The sequence below is a fragment of the Falco biarmicus genome, chromosome 6 (assembly GCF_023638135.1).
Source record: "Falco biarmicus isolate bFalBia1 chromosome 6, bFalBia1.pri, whole genome shotgun sequence".
In the NCBI taxonomy this organism is placed as follows: domain Eukaryota; kingdom Metazoa; phylum Chordata; class Aves; order Falconiformes; family Falconidae; genus Falco; species Falco biarmicus.
Genome location: NC_079293.1, coordinates 54036684 through 54055276, shown reverse-complemented (window position 1 = coordinate 54055276; position 18593 = coordinate 54036684). Strand labels below are relative to the sequence as shown.

Sequence of the window (18593 nt, the reverse complement as noted above, 5' to 3'; positions counted from 1 at the left end):
CAGTGTCAGAAGTGGCCTCTGTGCCTTCCCTGTTTGATGTCAGTACAGCATCTGCTAAGTTAGAACAAGCAATAGCAAGAGGCAGATGAGGACACAGTTCGTGCAGGTGGGAAATCCTTAACATCTCAGTCATACTAGTGAAGGAAGCCACTTGAATTACACAGAGGGATGGAGACCAGGAGAGGGGGAACATAAAGACCGGATAATCAGTTATGTAACTATATAGGTGTGGAATAAAATTGCAGGCACAGCTGATAAACTTACATGTCAAATTTGGTATGTGCCCAATCCCCTTCTTTGCATTCCATGTTAATGTGATCATAACTACTTGCATGTATTTGCAGATTTTCCAAATAAATAATTAAAGATGAAATCTTCAAAACATGTTGTAGTCTAAACAGGAAAAGCTCACGCCAAAAAGCAGCCGAAACTTCAAAATGGTAAGGTTCATCTCTTTATCAGTAAAAAACAATTTTCTTAATGTCCAGTGATGACTGCACATTTCTGCGGAACACCTGCTAGAAAAACTTATATCCTGAAAAGAGCAAGCGTGTGAAGACAGAAAATGGATGTGTATTTGCTAGAAGGCATTTTGTGTCAGATTTACGTAGACCTTTATGAGTATACTAAAAAAACAGAAGCTCAGTCAGAATTCAAGCAAAATCAGGGTTTATAAAGCTTTTTTCATAATTTGCCTATGCAATCAGTTATTCAGAAAAAAAAAATAATCTGCATCTCTTGTGATACAACTATATAGAACCTTGAAAGAACTGTCAGGGAGAAGACATCGTAACAGTCTAGCCCACATTGGCACTGTTAATTGTAATGACTCAGAGCCTTTAAGCTGAAGCCCACAAAGAATTAAAACAGCCTTAAGACACTCCAGGAAAATGCTGCTGATCTGTGCAGAGTTCCAACTGTTGTAACAGTTGCTCTAAATTCAGAATCCCTGTTTCGAAAAGGTCACCTCACTTGACTATCTTCACCTGAGGGTGGTAAATCCTTTTCTGTCAGATACCACAGGCTGGCAGTGCTGCCGCAGGCTGGTGCAAAGCCAGCCTGCCAGCAGGGAAGCAAAGCCGGCCTTAACAAGCAATACTGTCATTCATGTACTTGCAGCTGATTTGAAGCAAGAATCTGAAATGAATATTCTTGACAAGTGAACCTAGTAATGGATTTCAAGGATTAGATTGAATCTAGCAGAGGAGAACATCCCAACTCTGAAGACTTCAAATTTTAAATTTCATACTGTTCCCTATATCTTGAACTAAAGCTATTCTTCTATCACTTCACACATGGGAAGCACATAATTACAACCCCAAATTTCAGAAAACTGTCAATACAGTGAATACTCTGCACTACATGCATATAAACATACATACATATTTATAGAGATATATACTTTTCATATAAAGACTGATGTGTCTTCATAAATCTAAAGTCAACCTCACAACTTTATTTCATTCTTCCATCTGGGTGGTGGGTCCTTAATTGGCCACACTGCAGCCACACCCATTTGTTTCTGGCTTCCCAAGGCAAGCACACCAAACAGCTCTTCCCAGAGAAAATGTTAAGTGTAGCTGAAAGGCAGTTCAGCATAGACTCTGCTCCCTACAAACACCATAGGTGGGACAGTGCCCAATTTGGAGGACTGGCCTGGACAGACAGAACCAGTGCCATCCCAACCACCCCCACTGTGTCCCCATGACCCCTTCCATCTCTCCTCAAAGCATGCCCCATGCGCCCACTTTGCAAAGATTAAATAAGCTGCATATTGGAAAAGTACAGAGCAGCAGTCTTACTTTAGTCATTTTAACATTAAAATGTCAAAAAAATGCTGAGGGACACACAGTCCTCAGGGGACTTGGGAATATTTGATTTGAGGCTTCTCAGTTGTCTTTGTTTCACTTGAGGTCAGTAATCCGCTCACACACCAAGATACCACAGTTTGCTGCTGTAGACTATCCCTTTGGTACCAAACAACATTGCTATAAATGCTTTAAATTTAAAACAGGCAGCGACCAGAACCCTGCCGCAGTGCAACATGCACATTATGCAGCAGCAGCAGCAGTAGTGGCAGCATGCTGTTGCTGAGTCTCAACTAATGATTGCTGGATCACATCAAGACCAGCACTGACCACACAGTTTGGTCAGAGAGCACACGTGGAGCTGCCAAGCCAGCGATCAATGTGTGCGTAGTGAACTACAGAGGTCTGAGGGCAAGTAACCTCACAGAAATACATGCTGTGAGCATTCACACCATCTGATCTGCAAACTGGATCAGATCTGCTGGTTTGTTGGCAAAGGTGCTCAGACGATGTGGTTGGGATCAAGCCTCTATCAGCTGGCCAAAAGCTGTGTACCACAGGCCCACTGGCAGCAGGCAGGCAGTGGCTCTCAGAGCGGCCCACAGCGAGGCCTCCCGCTGCACGGCCAGAAAAGTATCTCCAGAACAATTCCCTGCCCGCTGGGCGGCCTCGGCAGCTCCCTAGGGACCGCTGAAGCCACGCGGCTGCTCAGGGGCGTTTCACGACGGGAGCCGCGGCACAGCTGCGGGTAAAAGCCTCGCTGCGCCAGCCTGGCCCGCTGAGGCAGCGCCGGTACTACACCAGGCGGCAGGCGCGCCCCAGCACCGGGGAGCGAGGACCGGCGCGGTAACTGCCCGATTAGGCCACAGCGGGGCGGCCCGGAGCCGCCCGCCCGCCTTCCCCGCCCAGGGCGGTGCCGCTGCCCTCAGCCCGCCGCGCCTCGGGGGGCGGCAGACGAAAGCGGAAGTACGCCGCTAGCGCGGCCCCGTTCCTCCCCGCCCGTTGTCGCGACTTCCGGTGGCCGCTCTAGCCGGCGCCGCGTCTATGCCCGCGGCGCTGGGGAATGTTTATTGTCGCGGGGAGTCGGCCCAGGACCCGGAACGCCGCCGGGCGCCAGCGGCGGGGCGCCTAGCAACCGGCACCCCCTCGCCGCCCCGCCCGCCGCTGCCCGCCCGCCCGCACGGTAACGGCTGCCGCCCGCCGACGGGCCGCGCTCCTCCTCCTCCTCCCCCTCCTCCTCCACGCCAGCGCCTCGAGGGGCCGCGGGTCGGCGGGCCCGGCCCGGCCGCAGCCCCTGCCCTGGGGGACGCGGGTAGTGCCGGGGGTGGGGGGGGCCATTGGGCCCCTGCGCGCCCCCCGCTCGCCCGCCGTCCCCTTCAGCCTGAGGTGAGGGGGGCGGCGTGGGGCCTCCCCCGCCTCGCCGCGGCCCCTCCGGCTCCTCCCGCCGCGGTGCCGTTCCCCCCTGGGGCGGGCGGTGCGCTCCAGGGGCCGCCGTGCCGGGAAGGGGGACCGAGCGTCCCCGGGGGGCAGTGGCCCGTTCCCCGGCAGCTGCCGAGCCTCCCCCGGGGGGCTGCCTCGCGGCCCAGTCCCGAAGCGGCGTGCTCGTCCCCGGGAGCTTTGTACAGCCCCGTCCCTGCCGCGGCGGCCGGCGCTGCTCCAGGTACCGAAGCGCAGGCACAGCCCAGCGCTGCCGAGCGGCCGGGGAGCGGCGTGGCTGGGCCGCCGCCTTCTTGCGCTTTGTTTCTGCTGTGCTGGCCGCAGAAGTTTTCGGCTGGGGTTAAAGGGGGAGAAAAAAGATACTTATTTGTTAACCTGAGTGGTGTGACACTGGTGCGTGTAGGGCTCTGGGTGAGATTCCCAGCAGCGGGAACAGGAGGAGCGGTGCTGTTTCCTCAGTCGAGATGCGCAGATGGTGAATGTTTGACTGGGAGGGGGACTAGAGCCTTGCCTGTTGTGTTAAAATACTTTGTAACAGCAAAACAGACTTCTTTTTCTTACAATGTTTATGAAGTTGTAAGGGCCACCTAACCGGTCAGTTCTGACTTCTGTCATACTTAGAACAATTTTCCATATATCATAAAGACTTAAAGGTTTGTGCTTAATGCTTGGCATTCAGCTGTTACTGGATGGTATAAGGAAAAGATGGCACAAAATTGGATGCAAGTGAATCTTGCTTTAAATATGAATGGAGCTTTTCAATGAGAAAGAGTTGAGGAAAGTGGCCTGTTATGAATTATTTAAATACATTTCCTGGTCTTGTTCTATAAACTGTTTGGCTTTATTCCTGCAGCTGTATTTGTGTTGGAAGACCCCAGCTCCATGGGGGTGCAGTAGGTTTATGGAAGAGATTTGACAGCAGGATTGGGCATTTGTAGTCTACATGCTTATGGTATAGCTGGTCTCATCATTCTATATGTTGGTCTAATTGGACAAATCACTACCTTGACACTGCTTTTATTCTTATTTGGAAATTTTCTTTCTCCAAAATATATTTATTTCGCTCTGTAGGAAATAGTGATGACTGTGCAAATCTTGAAGGGTGAGAATATTAGCTACAACATGGGCTTTTTCTTTAGGGACAAACTAACTTGCCACTAGAGACAACAAAAAGTAAAACCATGCCCCGCTAGCTCAGTGTTTAACTAAGTTAGTTGTTCAGACCAGAGGATTTTTCTATACAGACAAGTAGTAGCTGTTTGCTCTCAGTTCTGGGTAGTCACCTGACACTGTGACTGTATCGTATCAGAGAATTCAAGCGTATTTCAGAGGTCTGTCACTTCCAGCATTTCATATAGACCTGTTTCCTGGGGGGCTGAACACAAATCTTAAAAAAAAAAAAAGGCACCTTCAGTGGAAGGATGCAATTGAATCTCCTCACTTGTTCCTGATGGGTTTTATTTTGTGCGTTCTCTGTTCTCATATGGAGATTCCTGTTAACTTCTTCAGAAATGTATTTCAGGCATTAGTTTGACAAATTGTTTACTGGCACAGTAGTGACATACCCCTTCAGCTGGGCTGTTGGAACTGTTTGTGAGGTTGGTCAGTTGGTGAACTGTTTTGGAGCAAGGTTAAAAATAACCAGTAGAAGTTGCTTATACTTAGGCTGCTGGTGGAAAAGGTGTTTATTAAACAGTTCTGACATTAACGTAACCATTGTTAGATAACCCCCATCTACCTTCATAGCTCTTGAGTTTCTTGGATCAAAGGTAGCCAAAAGCTTAAAATAATACTTTGTTTATATACCCTGTCCCAAGTGCCTTTCTTCTCTCTTTGATGATGATGGCGTGGTTGGTTTGTTTTGGAACTTTTTGAAGATTGTAAGATTTCAGTGCAGGGTGTTTGTCTTCATAATTGTTTATATGGTATGTAAAATAGGGTTGTGGGCCTAACAGGGGATGTATGGGTAATTCTTTGTTTAAGAACTTAAGTGCTCATTCCTTCCTCCCAAGTATTTCTTATTCTGGGAATTTATCTGTTTTCAGTGTAGAATATATTACTTTACAGTGTCAAATATCCTTGAGTTAGCTTTTGTTGTTGGTTTTTTTTTTATGTGCATTATCATGCTTTGCCTATCCACTTCCCCCACCTCTTTTTTTTATTTCTTAGGGTAATATTCCAGATGTATCCCTGAAATCTATGTTGAAAAGAAAGAATAAACTTTTAAGTTTTCCTTTTTAAATAAAATACAAACTTTTGCAGAGATATATTTAAGGTTTCTTTCTGTGCCGGGGTAGATTGTGTTACACTGGTGCAAGAGAATTTGAAATCAAATTTGGCTAGTTTCTTGGTGCTGGAGAAAGCTGAATGAAGTACATAATTCAAAAGAAATGCTGCACGTATAGACAAGTAAATGATTTTATTTTCAATTTTAGCCTATTATTTAATTAGCATTAACTGGTAAAATATAATTTTAGAAATGAGATTTAAGCTGCCAGAATTCTAAGGTTCAGATGAGAGAACCTTTGGGCAAAATTAACCAACAAAACCTAAGCTGGGGTCAATAAAATCAACTTAGGCATTTGCAAATGCAGAACTGGGAAGAACCAGATGTTTGGTTTCTACATAGTCCCTCTGTTCTGCAAGTGTAACTGCATAAATATGGAATAGTAATGGGCTTATATGTAAGGCTGTTGCTTGATCTCAAAACATATTTGTAAAAGCATGGGAGCATTATTTTCCCCATTTTGCAGATAGGAGACAGAAATGGAGAAATTCAGTTTTTTGTGAAATAATGTAATGGGGTCAGGGCTATGCAGCAGGGATACAGTGGTGTGTATCAATAGCACAGAAGACAAGACAAAACTGGGAAAGAGGAGAATCCAAGTGGTTTTTAGGACTTCTGTGTTCCAGCTAACCATGCAACTGGAAAGATGTATAAATAACGACATCTATCTTTCTTCTTTTATATATATATATAATTTTTTAGAGAGAACATTGTTACACTTTTTTTATAAACATGTTCTTCAGATTTTTTTTATATAGTGGATATATTACTATTTTTTAAAAATGTTTATCTTGCTTTTGTTCATATGGTTCCTATTTGGGTTTCTTCGAGACTTTCTAAAGAAAGGTAGCAGGACGTCTTTTCTCTAGATTTTCTTCTTTGTTGTCAGTACAGTGTGTGACATTCAAATGAACACTTAAGGCAGAGAGAGGTTGTAACAGGTTATGTTTACTGCTTGGACAGAAGCATCCAAGTCTAGAAACAGTTTGGTTTAGCTGCTATTTCTAAACCATGCATTGTAAGAGGTTAACATTGTATTTATACACTGAATGGGAATGGATGTATTCAGAATTGTTGACACTTATGATTCAGGTTTTCAAAGAACACAGGTGGTATTTAACAGCAGCAAATAAAGAGTTTTCTCAATATGAATGAGAAACTTGGTGATTAATATTTGAAATGTTCGATATTTGAGTGAAAAGTTTAACATGTTTCTGTTAGATCAAGTAACATTAAAGCAGAAAAAAGGCAGTTTTCAGTATTTTTATGCTGAAGTCAGATACTACTTCTATAACAAATTATGTCCCCTTTTAACTGAATGTCACAAAATAGTCTAGAATATTAGCTACAGTTCAAACGAAATTTCAGATTAAAAAGCACCTCCCTAAATATCTGGGAATTTTCTTTCAGAAACTTTCAGAACTTTCTTGAACTTTCAGAACATGGCTAATGAAAATGGGGACTACTGTAATATTGTATAGTTTTTCTCCCATTAAAATCTACGTGAGTAGATTGTACCTCTAACCAGAATACACCATAATTGCTGAAAACATCCTTACTGACAGCTCCACAGCATATTAATGTTCTTTTTTCCTCTAGATCCCCCTTTAATGATAGATCTCTTCCTTTTAAATTGTATTTTTCTTCTTTCAACCACTTTTTCCTTTGTTCTGAATGAACACATGACTTTTCTCCTTAGATTTGCTTAAGACAAGCCATCAGGGTTTTATGGGGATGTTATTGTACAGTGTTATGGTTTGCTTAGAGGTTAGCAACCTTTCAAGGCCGTTATGCACGACAGTGGTATTCTTTCAGAATGTAGAGATTGAGGTTCCCAGTAAACACTTGCTGATAATTGGGCGACGCTGCTGATTGGAGGTATCTTGTTTTCTTACATGGCAATAGTTCCTGGGTTCCAGTAAGTGAACTTGGCGAGAGCCAGGAGTTGGAGCCAGGGTGGAAAACAAATGCCTGTCTGAAGATGCCACAGCTTCCACCTCCTTGCTCTGAGCTGGCCCTGCCTGTATGCATGCCATTCAAAATCTGCATATGTGCTATCTTTGGATATGGTGCCATAAATTACTAACCCAATCTGTAGTAGTCCGTCAAAACCAGATGGGATAAGTCATTTCTAACTTTGAGGATTCATATAATTTTTGGTGTTTAAAAAAAAAAAAAAAAAAGGATCCGGGAATGCTGATTAGTTACTGTTTGTTCTCATCATTCCCTGCTTCCCTTCCCCCTCCTCCCATCCCACACACACATCCTTTGGTTTTTCTGGTTTTCTCTTGCTGTTTCTTCATCTCTTTTCTGTGTTATCACCCATCTTGCCTTTTCTCATATTGGACAAGCCAACAACTACAGAATAAGTCTTTCAGCCATGAACAATCCGCACAGTAGAAACAGCAACCATCACAGCAGTTGACCCAGTACATCATGCACATCTGCTTTGTAGTTTATTACTTCTCTATTGTCAGTAAGTTGTAGTCAAATATGCACCTTGAGTGAGCTCTGGATTAGAGGCTATGGCATGATGTTTCATCACAGTTAGATGAAAATACTGGTAATGTTAATTTTGTATTTTGAAGATTTCTGATACAGAATGTAAGGCCAAAACATATAAAGTGATATAAATGTGTTACCGTGTGTTAGATATGTATATGGTAGTTCTCGATGCATGGTCTTCTGCTTCTTCCATGGCAGTGACCATGTAAAGCATTTCATATATTTGACTATTTCTCTTTGCTTTTGCTCTTTGCTTTCTGTTGTGTTCATTTTGGATGAAATACTGCTAAAATTTTAGATGAATGGATTGAGATAATATTGCCTCTATCTCAGGCTGTATTCTACTTAAGCTACTTCTGGAGTTAAATGTAAGATTTTTACATTCTTCTACAAAGAAAAATTCCGTAGTGACCTACAGTATTTTGATGTAAATCCTTTTCACTATATACCAGTGTTCTTGCTCTTTTCCCCTCTCCCCAAATGCTTCACCTGAGACTTGAAATGTCTGCTGTCTTGGCTTTGGTATGCTCCCAGAAGAGATGTCAGGGAGTTTCAGGCTGGGTTGAGCGGTAGCCCAACTCCCCCGTCTTATGATCCTCCTCCCCCTCTTGAAGTGTGTGTTAGGAATGTCACCTTCACAGTGCACAGGCAGATTGGATGCTTCCTGGCTGCCTTAGTTTGCTGCGCGGGCATGGGGTGGGCATCCTGTGCCTTCAGTTACTCATGCTTTTCCTCAGCAACACTCAATTTTATTCTGAATGTAGAATTTGTTCGTTCTCTGCAGTTCCTGTGGGCAGTGCAGAAGGGGGTGAGAGGCCACTGCGACTCAGCCCAGGCTGTTGCTGCCACCAGGACATTCTGTATAGTTTCTGTTATGGTATTATACTGGGAGAGATAGGCCAAGAGTGCTGGATGAAGATGGGAAAGCTGTAGTAGCAGGCTGTCTACAGGCTGCAGTTTGTGTAACCTGTGTTAGTTCGGAGTTATTCAGCAGGCTCGTCCATTCCAACAGAAATGTGAAGCTGTTCAGAATTATCAACTTCAGCAGTCAGAGAAGTGCTTTTTCCTGAGGTGTCTAATGACATCCTCAAATGAGCTGAGGAAAGATTATCCACTGGGGCTATGGAAGAAGTTTCAGTAATCTTTACTGTGTCCTAATATAGTCGGTAGAGAGTTGTAACATATTTAACTGGCATATATATTACACATATATACATATGTGCATGTGTGTATATACACTATTTCTGTTAAGTCTGGCAGCATGTCTTCAAACAAGTAACGTATTTTCTAGCATACAGGATGCAGACACTCCCCCTCCCCACACAAAGTTAACTTAAATGAGTCAGAGTGTAGTCACTTCTGCTTCTTGTCTCATTTAAGGGCCGGATGTATACAGTGGTATTAATAGGCAATTTTCTGCTGGTATGTTTAATTTTGTTATTTTTGTTTCTCAGGATGTGATCTTCATGGTGAGCTGGTGGGAAATTGAGTTGTAAATCACCCCAATGGATGCGGACAGTGATGTTGCATTGGACATTTTAATCACAAATGTAGTGTGTGTTTTTAGAACAAGATGTCATTTAAACTTGAGGAAGATCGCATTAGAAGGAGCAAATGTGATATACAAGCGTGATGTTGGGGTAAGAGATCCAACATACCTCAAATACCTGTTTTTACAAATGTTTCTTAAGCTAGGCATCAATATCTCTGTAGGGTGGATAAAGAAAAGCATAGTTTTATTTCTGTATTTCTGTCTTGACAGGCATTTAGTCTGTCATACACTAAATGCACATTAAGGGGAGTGGGTAAATACTGTCTCAGAAGACTGTAGCTAGTGAGGTGAATATTGGGAATAAGGTATGTGTTGAGACCTCTTACACCTCAGAGTCCATTTTGCCTCTCAAAATTTGATGGTTTTGTCAAGAAAATATATCCTGATAAGGAGTCAGTAATGTGGGAGTCACTGTAATAAAAAATTAGCGCAATGCTCATGGCTTGCAGCTTTTTATTCAGAAGAAAATACCTTCATTTAATCAATTTTGTGAACACTGAATCACTAGCTGCGATATTCCATGCTTATTTTGATCTTCTTGGGAGCTAGGTTTTTTTAATTACTGAAAGAGATGAAGGAACAATTCAAGGCTATCAAAAAGAAAGAATTAGTGTAACAGTCAGCTTGTCTATAGCAGTTGATTTTTTTTTTCCCCCAGTATGAAACTAACTACCACTAATTCCCAATATTACACTTCTATTTCTCTTTTTAGAAAGTATTAATGAAGCTTAGGAAACCTAGGATTACGGCCACAATTTGGTCCTCAGGAAAAGTTATTTGCACAGGAGCCACAAGGTGAGTTCATGAAGATTCTTTCTCTAGCTCTAAGTTCTTGTGTATTTTAAAATACAATGTTGTAAATTAAGATGGCAAGAGGCAGTATTTGCCACTATTAAGATTCACTCACACTGTATCACACACAGATCTTTGCCAAGCTGTGTATCTGGGAGGAAGTTTTCTCTGTGAAGTGGCTATTTCAGTCTGAGTTGAAATCTTAAGCAACATTAGCTCAGCCTTATGGGAGAGAAACAGAGAAGACTACTTTATGAAGAAAATCCTAGAGATTTCGTTTGAGAGCTCTTCAAGATTTCTGTGCTTTTAGCCAGAACTTGAAACTTGGGAAGGAATGACCTTTTTTGAGGGATATCTCTTGTTCTTTCACAAAAACCCACCTGAATTTGATCAAGTTGTGCGATGTTGAGGGAGTGGAAAGAAGCAAAAGCAGACTATCAGCTCGGGTACATCTGAGACTCACTAAACTCAACAGCTAAATTCCTTTAAGATATGTTTGTATTGTGGAGTAAGGATAAGGTACAACAGTAATTTTGCATACTTTCTGTATGGGAGATGATTGTTCAGTATGTTAAATCCAGGCTACCCGTGATCGTATTTGTATTGTAAGGGTATTTAGTATAATCTAATACATCTCCCACTTCAGGTGGAGCCAAGTGCCAAGATATGCTTTAAATGGGGCATAAAGGACTCCCATTTGAATATCTAGATAGTTAAAATGTAGCATGTACAGTAGGATAAAATGAAGACTGTTCATGTGATCACGGTTCATGTACTACATGATACAACTGTTCATTTTGTAGTCTAAGGTAGCTATTGTGGTATGTGTGCACTCAGATATATGCTTCATTTCTTTTAATGCTAGATTCTTTTCTTTCTCTATAGTGAAGAAGAAGCTAAATTTGGTGCCAGACGATTAGCTCGTAGTCTACAGAAACTAGGTTTTCAGGTAATTCTAATGAAAAAGAGCTTGTATGACTCAAGCAATGCTGGTAGACCACTTTTCAGAAAGAAACAAAAATGAGGGAATGTAACAATTTAGCAGTGAACATGTTTTCACTTTGTTGTGACCTGACAGACTTCCCACTCCTGTTGTGACCCAATGATAGACTTCCTGCCCACTACTCAGAGTGGGGAATCTGGTTCACCAGTTATGGGCCTGAGTGGTACAAACAAACACTAGGACTCACAGTGTGATTAATATGATTACTTTAATAAACACCATAAACCAGTGCTCACAAGCAAACCACTACCACTCAATATAATGGAGGCAGTGATCATATGTTGATCACCCTTGATAGTATTATAATAAGCAACACACAGAAAGGTAGGAAAAATAGACTACAGAGTTGATTAAAACATCATAGTAAGCTACAAGTGGAAGAAAGTAAATAAGACATATGACCTGCTCAGGGAAGGCACAGTGTGATGATGGTAGGGAATCTCAGGCCAGCTGAGGGGGAGTTCCATCAAGCGCGCTCTGAGTCAAGATTTTATACCCTTGCAGTCATGTAGGCTTTTTGTATGGATAATTTTGATAAGCAAGCCTTTTTTATCAACTTAGACACAACATGAGGTACTACAACACTGGATGTGTGCTCCCCCTGAGCTGGTAGACTGTTTTTATCTCTGGGGTTTGTTCCCTTTGAGGCGGAGGGTGCAAGCAAGGCAGTGTTATCACATATGCACACTAGAGATCAAGAGCCTCAGAAAGGAGAAACTACCCAGCTTACATCCGATCGCGCTGCTCTGTTATGGCTTCAATGGCAATTTCCCTTCTTCAGTACACTTCTTGTTTTTTCCAAACATCAGCCTGAACCTCACATACTGGGATGCCCTTTTTGTGTCAGCATACATTTTCCAGATGCTGGTTAAAGACAAGCAGTTTTATTTTGTGGATTTCAGTTCCATTTGGTGCCCTAGAGTAATGCTTCTTCACTGGCTAATGAACAACAAAATTTGTTTAATAGATTAACCACTCACAGATGGAATAGATAGAATTGGATAGAATTTACAATATCTTGAAAGATTTATTTGGAGGGAGTGCTGAAGAATATAAGCCTGTCATTTGAACATAATTTTCCCTCATTTCTGATGGAATAACAGATATGAGCTCATCTTGTTAAGGGCAGATTTGAGGTTCTTTAATTGGAAGAGGGGAGAAAAAGCACTTCTGTGCTGTCAGGTTGCACAGCAGGAAATAAGCCAAATAAAATACTTGTGACGTGACACCCTTCTGTTTTCTGGGTTTGGGTTAACGTTACCAGTCAAAAACACCACTTGCATTTCATAGCAATGAAACAACAAAGTGAATGGCTTAAAATGACACATTTTAATAATCTAAAACTTCCTGGTAGTCAGTTGCGCTGTTTACCCACAGACAATTAGACACAGTGGCTGTCCTTTGGCAGAGAGAGGCTCCCTTTGATTGTAGTACATAAAGGCAGTGGTGACAGACGATGTCAGTAATGCTGCATCAGACCCAAGCAGAAGTTAGACACGCTTACTGTTACAAATGCATACATTAGACCCAGCCTCTTAAAGTTGGAATGGAACATTAAATTAGTGAGGTGAACAGTGCTTCCAGGGGGAATGCACCAAGTTTTATAAGCAATTTTAAGTGCAGTGTATTTTCAAGATTAAATCGATAGTTGACTTTTTATAAGGATAAGTTGTTTCTACTGGCAAGTCCTTCTAAAAAGTATTGATTGAGGAACGGGCATTTTAAGCTTAGGCAACCTTGGTAAATGAACAAAAGTTTCTTCAGTGATGCTGGCAACACTGACTTCTCAGCAGTGCATTTGTTTGTTTAGGAATTGTCTGTTGACTATTTTATTGTCATCTAGAATGGCTGTGGTAAAAAATAACTGAAAGCCAGTAGTTTGAGCTGGGTTTTGGAAAGTAACAGAGTAGACTAACAGCTTGCCATACTGGCCAATGGAGATTTGAAACAAAGCCATTTTCACTTTTATTCATATGCTTCGCTTTAATAAAAATGGTGTATAATGACAAGGCATTAAAGAAGCTTTCAGGTTGTGTAAGATTTTTGTAACAATTAATTTTAAGCTTTTTCTCTGTTTATTTTGGTGTTCAATGAGCTGCTTAATTTAGTTGATTTTCAGTTTGGAGGTGTTTAGTACAGCAATGTGAGTCGTTTCTGTGTCTCATTCTTAAACTGTATTATAACCATATAATACAACAGTGAAGTACCTAGTTCAATGGTTACCGTACCATAGAAGGATAAAGCAAGAGATTGAGTCCATTAAGCATTGTTTAGATTCCTATAAGAAATGCATCAGTCAGAAGGGGTTTTTTTTGAAATCTCATCAAAATATTCTGATTAGTATTCTTCTAAATTTATTTTTGCTACCCATATATCTGCCTTGCTGGAAACTGAATTTCTAATATCTCTTTTCCTCTCTTTTGAAAAGGTTATTTTCACAGATTTTAAAGTTGTGAATGTTTTAGCAGTGTGTAACATGCCCTTTGAGATCAGATTGCCAGAATTTACGAAGAATAACAGACCTCATGCGAGGTACGGTGGGATTTTTAAAGAATTGTTGTCTTTGTATGCTTCTTAAGCTTTTCTTTTCCAGTTTTAGATCTATCTTTTTTACCTTTTATTTTGTTTTCTAGTTATGAACCAGAACTTCATCCTGCCGTGTGTTACAGAATAAAAACTCTCAGAGCTACCTTACAGATTTTTTCCACAGGCAGTATCACAGTTACAGGTATTTTGATGTCAAAAATAAATACTTAACTTGTTGGGAATATTTAACTTCAGGGCTAGTAGGTTTAGGAAAGGAAGACATTTAAAACAGTCAGAAGATACATTGAAGGCATTTTGTTTCCCAGTGCTAGCATCTAGTTTGTTTTTTAGTGGAAGAGCCAGAAGAGTTGTAGAGGAAGTGTTACTATTGGTAGGCTCAAAAATTACTTTGATTGAATGTATGTAGTCTATTTTTTTTATAAAACCAGAATTGAGATAGGACTAGAGAATGCAGGTATTATTTGCCTAAATATTTTAATTTTCTTCCTTTTTTTCATCTTCATAGTGTTGTGAACTACACTGCACGTAGCATTAACATCCCTTTCATAAATACTTGCTTCCAAACTGGAGATTTATGGAAATGTATAGGATAGGATAGCATTTTGTCATAACTGAAGTTGACCAATACTTGCAGTTCTTGAGACTTGTGTTCTCTTCTGTTAAAGCTCAACTGAGAGAGAACCACCACCTGAATCACAGGCATCAGTGATTTTTCCGATCTAATCAGAGATGTCATTGTCCTGGGTCTTGGAGACGCCATGCTATGTTTTTTCCTCTTTTGCTAATTTTTATTTTCCATTTTTTGTTATGTTTGCTTGTGAGGTGTCCACCACAGGTTTCCAAATGCGAGAAGCCAGGTTTTTGAGAGCATACTTGTTAAAATGACACAGAACTAAAACCATCACTTTATATCACATAAGCGGGAATTGTCTTGCAGTTGTTAGAGCTCAGCTACTGATTCTGAAGTTGGGTAGGGATTTTTACTTCCAGATCTTCCTTAATTAACAAATACCTAGGTTTTATGGGGAACATTTTTCACAAAATATCAGAAGTGTTTTTTAAAGAAGACAAACTCCATGTTTGGTAATCTGAAAATATAGGGCTAAAAAGGATTTCAAGATAACAGTAAATGTTCTGAACAGAGCAACTGGTCTAGCCAAAACTGGAAACTAAATTTAAAATACGTAAGAAGCTTGAGCATCACTGCAGTAATAAAAGGCTTTCAGTGTGTCTTGCCATCCTCCTAACAAGATTTAGCCTTCCTGTAAGATTATTATTACTCTGTAAAGGGGACAAAATCACTTTCATATTTACAGAATTGCTCATTCTAATATTAAGGCAAATATGGTAAACATCAAAGTTTTACTTCCTTCTGATCTACTTGTTAGAGTGAGTTTGAAATATCTCAGTTGGGTTTTAAGGCTTCTGTTTTGCCTAGGCCTGCCTTCTAGGGGAAAAAATGTGCACGGTCTTACCCTTCTTGTTCTAAAAATGTTTTAAATTACTTTTCAGCCTTGCTGTACTCCCTCTCAAGTGCATTCAGATGAGCTTCCTTTTGACCATTCATGTTTCTGTAGTCATAGTATTTGTCATGCCACTAACTCTTGAGATACATAATTAGAAATGCTATTAAAAAAAACAGGAACGTGGGTTTTTTAATGGAACAAGTATAAAAATATTTAAGAGTTACATTAAAAAAAGAAAAGAAAAAGAAATTATATGTAATAAGTAGTATTAATTTTTCCTCTAAAATGAGTGATGAGAGGGTTGTTTTGGGATTTCATTTTGGTTTGGTGGGGTTTTTTTCCTTCTCTTACCCTCCCTGCAATGACGATCCAGTTTTTACATGTCTTAAAACCTAGAGAGTAGCGCTTTTTTTTTTTACAAGAACTGTTTGCCTACTCCTGCAGCCACTTTCTGATGGCTTCCTCTATAAATTGCATTTCTATAATAGCAAACAAATTTAAGGAAGGTGCAGTATCTGCCCAGAAGGCAGGTAACCATTCACCAGGCTTGTTTTAGGTGAGTGCTTAACTTGAGAAGTTTGAAAATACAGAAAGAATCCTATTCCATTCCATTTTCTTTCTGACTGAGCATGTAAATTTAGACAATATTTCCATAATTACTTAGATAAGTAAGTTCTGACTTGTTATTCATGATTTTGGGGAACCATTTTGAACAGTTCTCAATACTTGGAAGAAACTTTTGAAGTCTAAAACGAGGTTAAAAAACCCTGAGTTCACAATCATCAAAGCACATGAGAAATTGCTGATTTCATTCATCAGCATCACCAGACTTCTGTCCAGAATGGATTTCTTCTGGCTGTTACTGCTTGCTTATTTGCAGTTGTAATTGTTCATTGCATTATGATCTAGTACTGTTGGAAAGCATCACTAGCTCATTTTTCTTCTTTCCCCAAATGCTCATAGATCATGATAGTTAATCTTCATATGCTTCATCCTGAGACAGTAACCATTTCCTGGCTTGCAGGTTTTGACCTGAGATCAGTGGTGGGGCTGTTTGCAAAATCCAGGAAGTAATAGACCATAATTTTCAAATATAAACTTGCTTGAAACATGCGTGGGTTAAATCCAGTATTATGTAGTGGTAGTTTTTGTTGGTAGTTTTTTAAAACAAGAGATAAAAGTGGCTAGGCTTGGAGTAATACAAATTCCTAGAAGACTAGCATAAGTAAAATAATTTCTTTTGCCTTTGCTGCCTTCTCTGGGCTGCTTAAGCCAGTAAATCAAAAAAGCTATTACAAAATTAAATGACAGTATTATTTGTAGTCCAGCCATTGACCATTGTAAAACATCTTGCAGATTTCATGTGAGACTCTCTTCTAAGTGAAAGCGGTCAGAGGAACACCACATTAAATTGGGAGAAATGAGGGAGAAATTATTGTTGACTACAGTATAAGGTTGTGGTAATTAAAAATATCAAGGCTATTTTACAGATATTATGATTGTTTTAATTTCTGATTCCCTGACTTTTCTCTCCCTACTGCTTTGTTGTTTTTTTTTAAATATGTCTCAGGGCCAAACGTAAAGGCTGTTGCCAGTGCTGTGGAACAGATTTACCCATTCGTGTTTGAAAGCAGGAAATAAATTTTATAAATCACCACTTGATGGTTAGGTTCCCTAACCAAGCACCTTTAAAGACTGCTGCACATTGGACTAAAAGCAAAAAGGAAAACTGGACCAACCATAGCAGGGGAATACAGACTCTTTTACTTGCTCGTGGCCACAGTATAAACTCCAGTTCTTTTGGATTTTACTCTTAACAGTGCTGTATTGTAAAAACGGAAGTTTACAAGATATGAAATTGCTGCTTTTAAAAAGACATTCTATTTATTTTTGCAGTAATTTCTGTGTATTCATAAGCAAAGCTGTCACGATGTGCACTACCTTTAAAACATAATTTTTTTTTTTTTTTTTAGTTTGAGCTTGTGTTTTATTTGTGAATAGTCTTTTACATTTTTGTATGCTGAATATTGGGCACCAAAGAAGCTGTAAAAGTTACCTTTTTCACCTGATGAATGTGCACAAATAAAAGTTTGGAAAATATTTCTCTTCATACCTGTTCTGTTATATTCCTTTCCCTTTTTCTATTACAGTTAAAATTGTATAGTTGCAAATTAATTTGAAACAATGTAAGAATAGTCTTTTGCTGATACCTTCTGTTTCTATTTGTAGTATGTGTAAAACATTGTGCGTGGGTTAGATTGAAATCTATAGTAGTTACGTATGTTTATCCGAGGATGAAATTTGGTTTGTTCCCTTAATTACATGCCAGACTTCAAGTATTTTCTTGCTGTTACATGAAGAAAAGACATTTCTAAATATAAAGTTCTACAGCAAGTGTTTTCCTGTAGATGATGGGGAAATCTTATCAACTAAAGAAGCTACTGTAGAAATACCAACTGCCTTGTCCAGCGACTGGATGCAAAAGGAGAAAAATTACTATGTGAGCTTCGATTTTCAGGAAAGTTGTGTTGTGCTTCAACTCAAGAAGATGGTATGGTCACGCTAATCCAGCCCCAGGCTATTGCTGAATGATTAACACAGACCTTTTCTACACTCTTCTTACTGTATAACATTTTCATGACAGGAGCTGCCAACAAGCAATGAAGCTTGATTCTGGCATGTATTGTTATTGGTGTTAATCTTGGACTTGGAAGCCAGTAGATGTTTCTCTCAATAAGTGCACATTTGAAGCAGAAGAGAGGTGAATGCTTAAAAGTAACTGCAAATGCTACTTTTTAAAAAGACACAATAAATATGTATAAATGTATGTATGTCTTTTTTCCCTATCTCACTGAAGAGAAATGTAACACTGCTGTTGTGTGCTGCAGGTAATATACAGTCTTGGTGCTACAAATAGAAAACCATGAGCTGTTATTGTACCAGAAGTCACAGCTGTGAAAGAAAGGTGGAAGAACATCCTGAAGAAGTAAATACCTAGCATAATGTATTTAATCTGGCTGAGGGGATGGTATAGAAATGGGGGCCGTCTGTAGTGACTTCATGCAGAAATTATGGAAGGGAAGGAATAGCATGGGAAATGCTCAACCAAACCCCTCAGAACAAAAAGAAAGAAGCAATAATTTGCTTTAAGTGATATATTTGTAAAAGCCCTTTTAAGCTCAGTGTAGGCAGGAAA

The 18593-nt window shown here is 40.3% G+C and overlaps 1 protein-coding gene across 3 annotated transcripts; it reads left to right on the top strand.

Annotated features, from left to right (window-relative positions):
* Window positions 1-2799: 2799 nt before the first annotated feature.
* On the top strand, window positions 2800-18224 carry TBPL1 (TATA-box binding protein like 1). 3 transcript variants are annotated; one of them, XM_056342418.1, is made up of 7 exons: window positions 2800-2991; window positions 9492-9677; window positions 10302-10384; window positions 11267-11330; window positions 13813-13916; window positions 14018-14112; window positions 14597-18224. In XM_056342418.1, exons 2-7 carry the CDS (start codon window positions 9543-9545, stop codon window positions 14638-14640), a joined length of 525 nt encoding a protein of 174 aa, XP_056198393.1. In that variant the 5' UTR covers window positions 2800-2991; window positions 9492-9542; the 3' UTR covers window positions 14641-18224. The 3 variants fall into 3 exon arrangements, with proteins under 3 accessions (XP_056198393.1, XP_056198391.1, XP_056198392.1); XM_056342416.1 differs by having other exon boundaries at window positions 2803-2991; window positions 16968-18224; XM_056342417.1 differs by lacking the exon at window positions 2800-2991 and adding an exon at window positions 3061-3194 and having other exon boundaries at window positions 16968-18224.
* The last annotated feature ends 369 nt before the right edge of the window (window positions 18225-18593 follow it).

What these genes read in the sequence shown, in the direction of transcription:
- TBPL1 (XM_056342416.1), top strand. Translation starts at nt 9,543, where the DNA reads ATGGATGCGGACAGTGATGTTGCATTGGACATTTTAATCACAAATGTA. An exon ending in TACAGAAACTAGGTTTTCAG is followed by an intron (nt 11,331 to 13,812) that starts GTAATTCTAATG and finishes TCTTTTGAAAAG; the next exon opens with GTTATTTTCACAGATTTTAA. An exon ending in AGGCAGTATCACAGTTACAG is followed by an intron (nt 14,113 to 16,967) that starts GTATTTTGATGT and finishes AATATGTCTCAG; the next exon opens with GGCCAAACGTAAAGGCTGTT.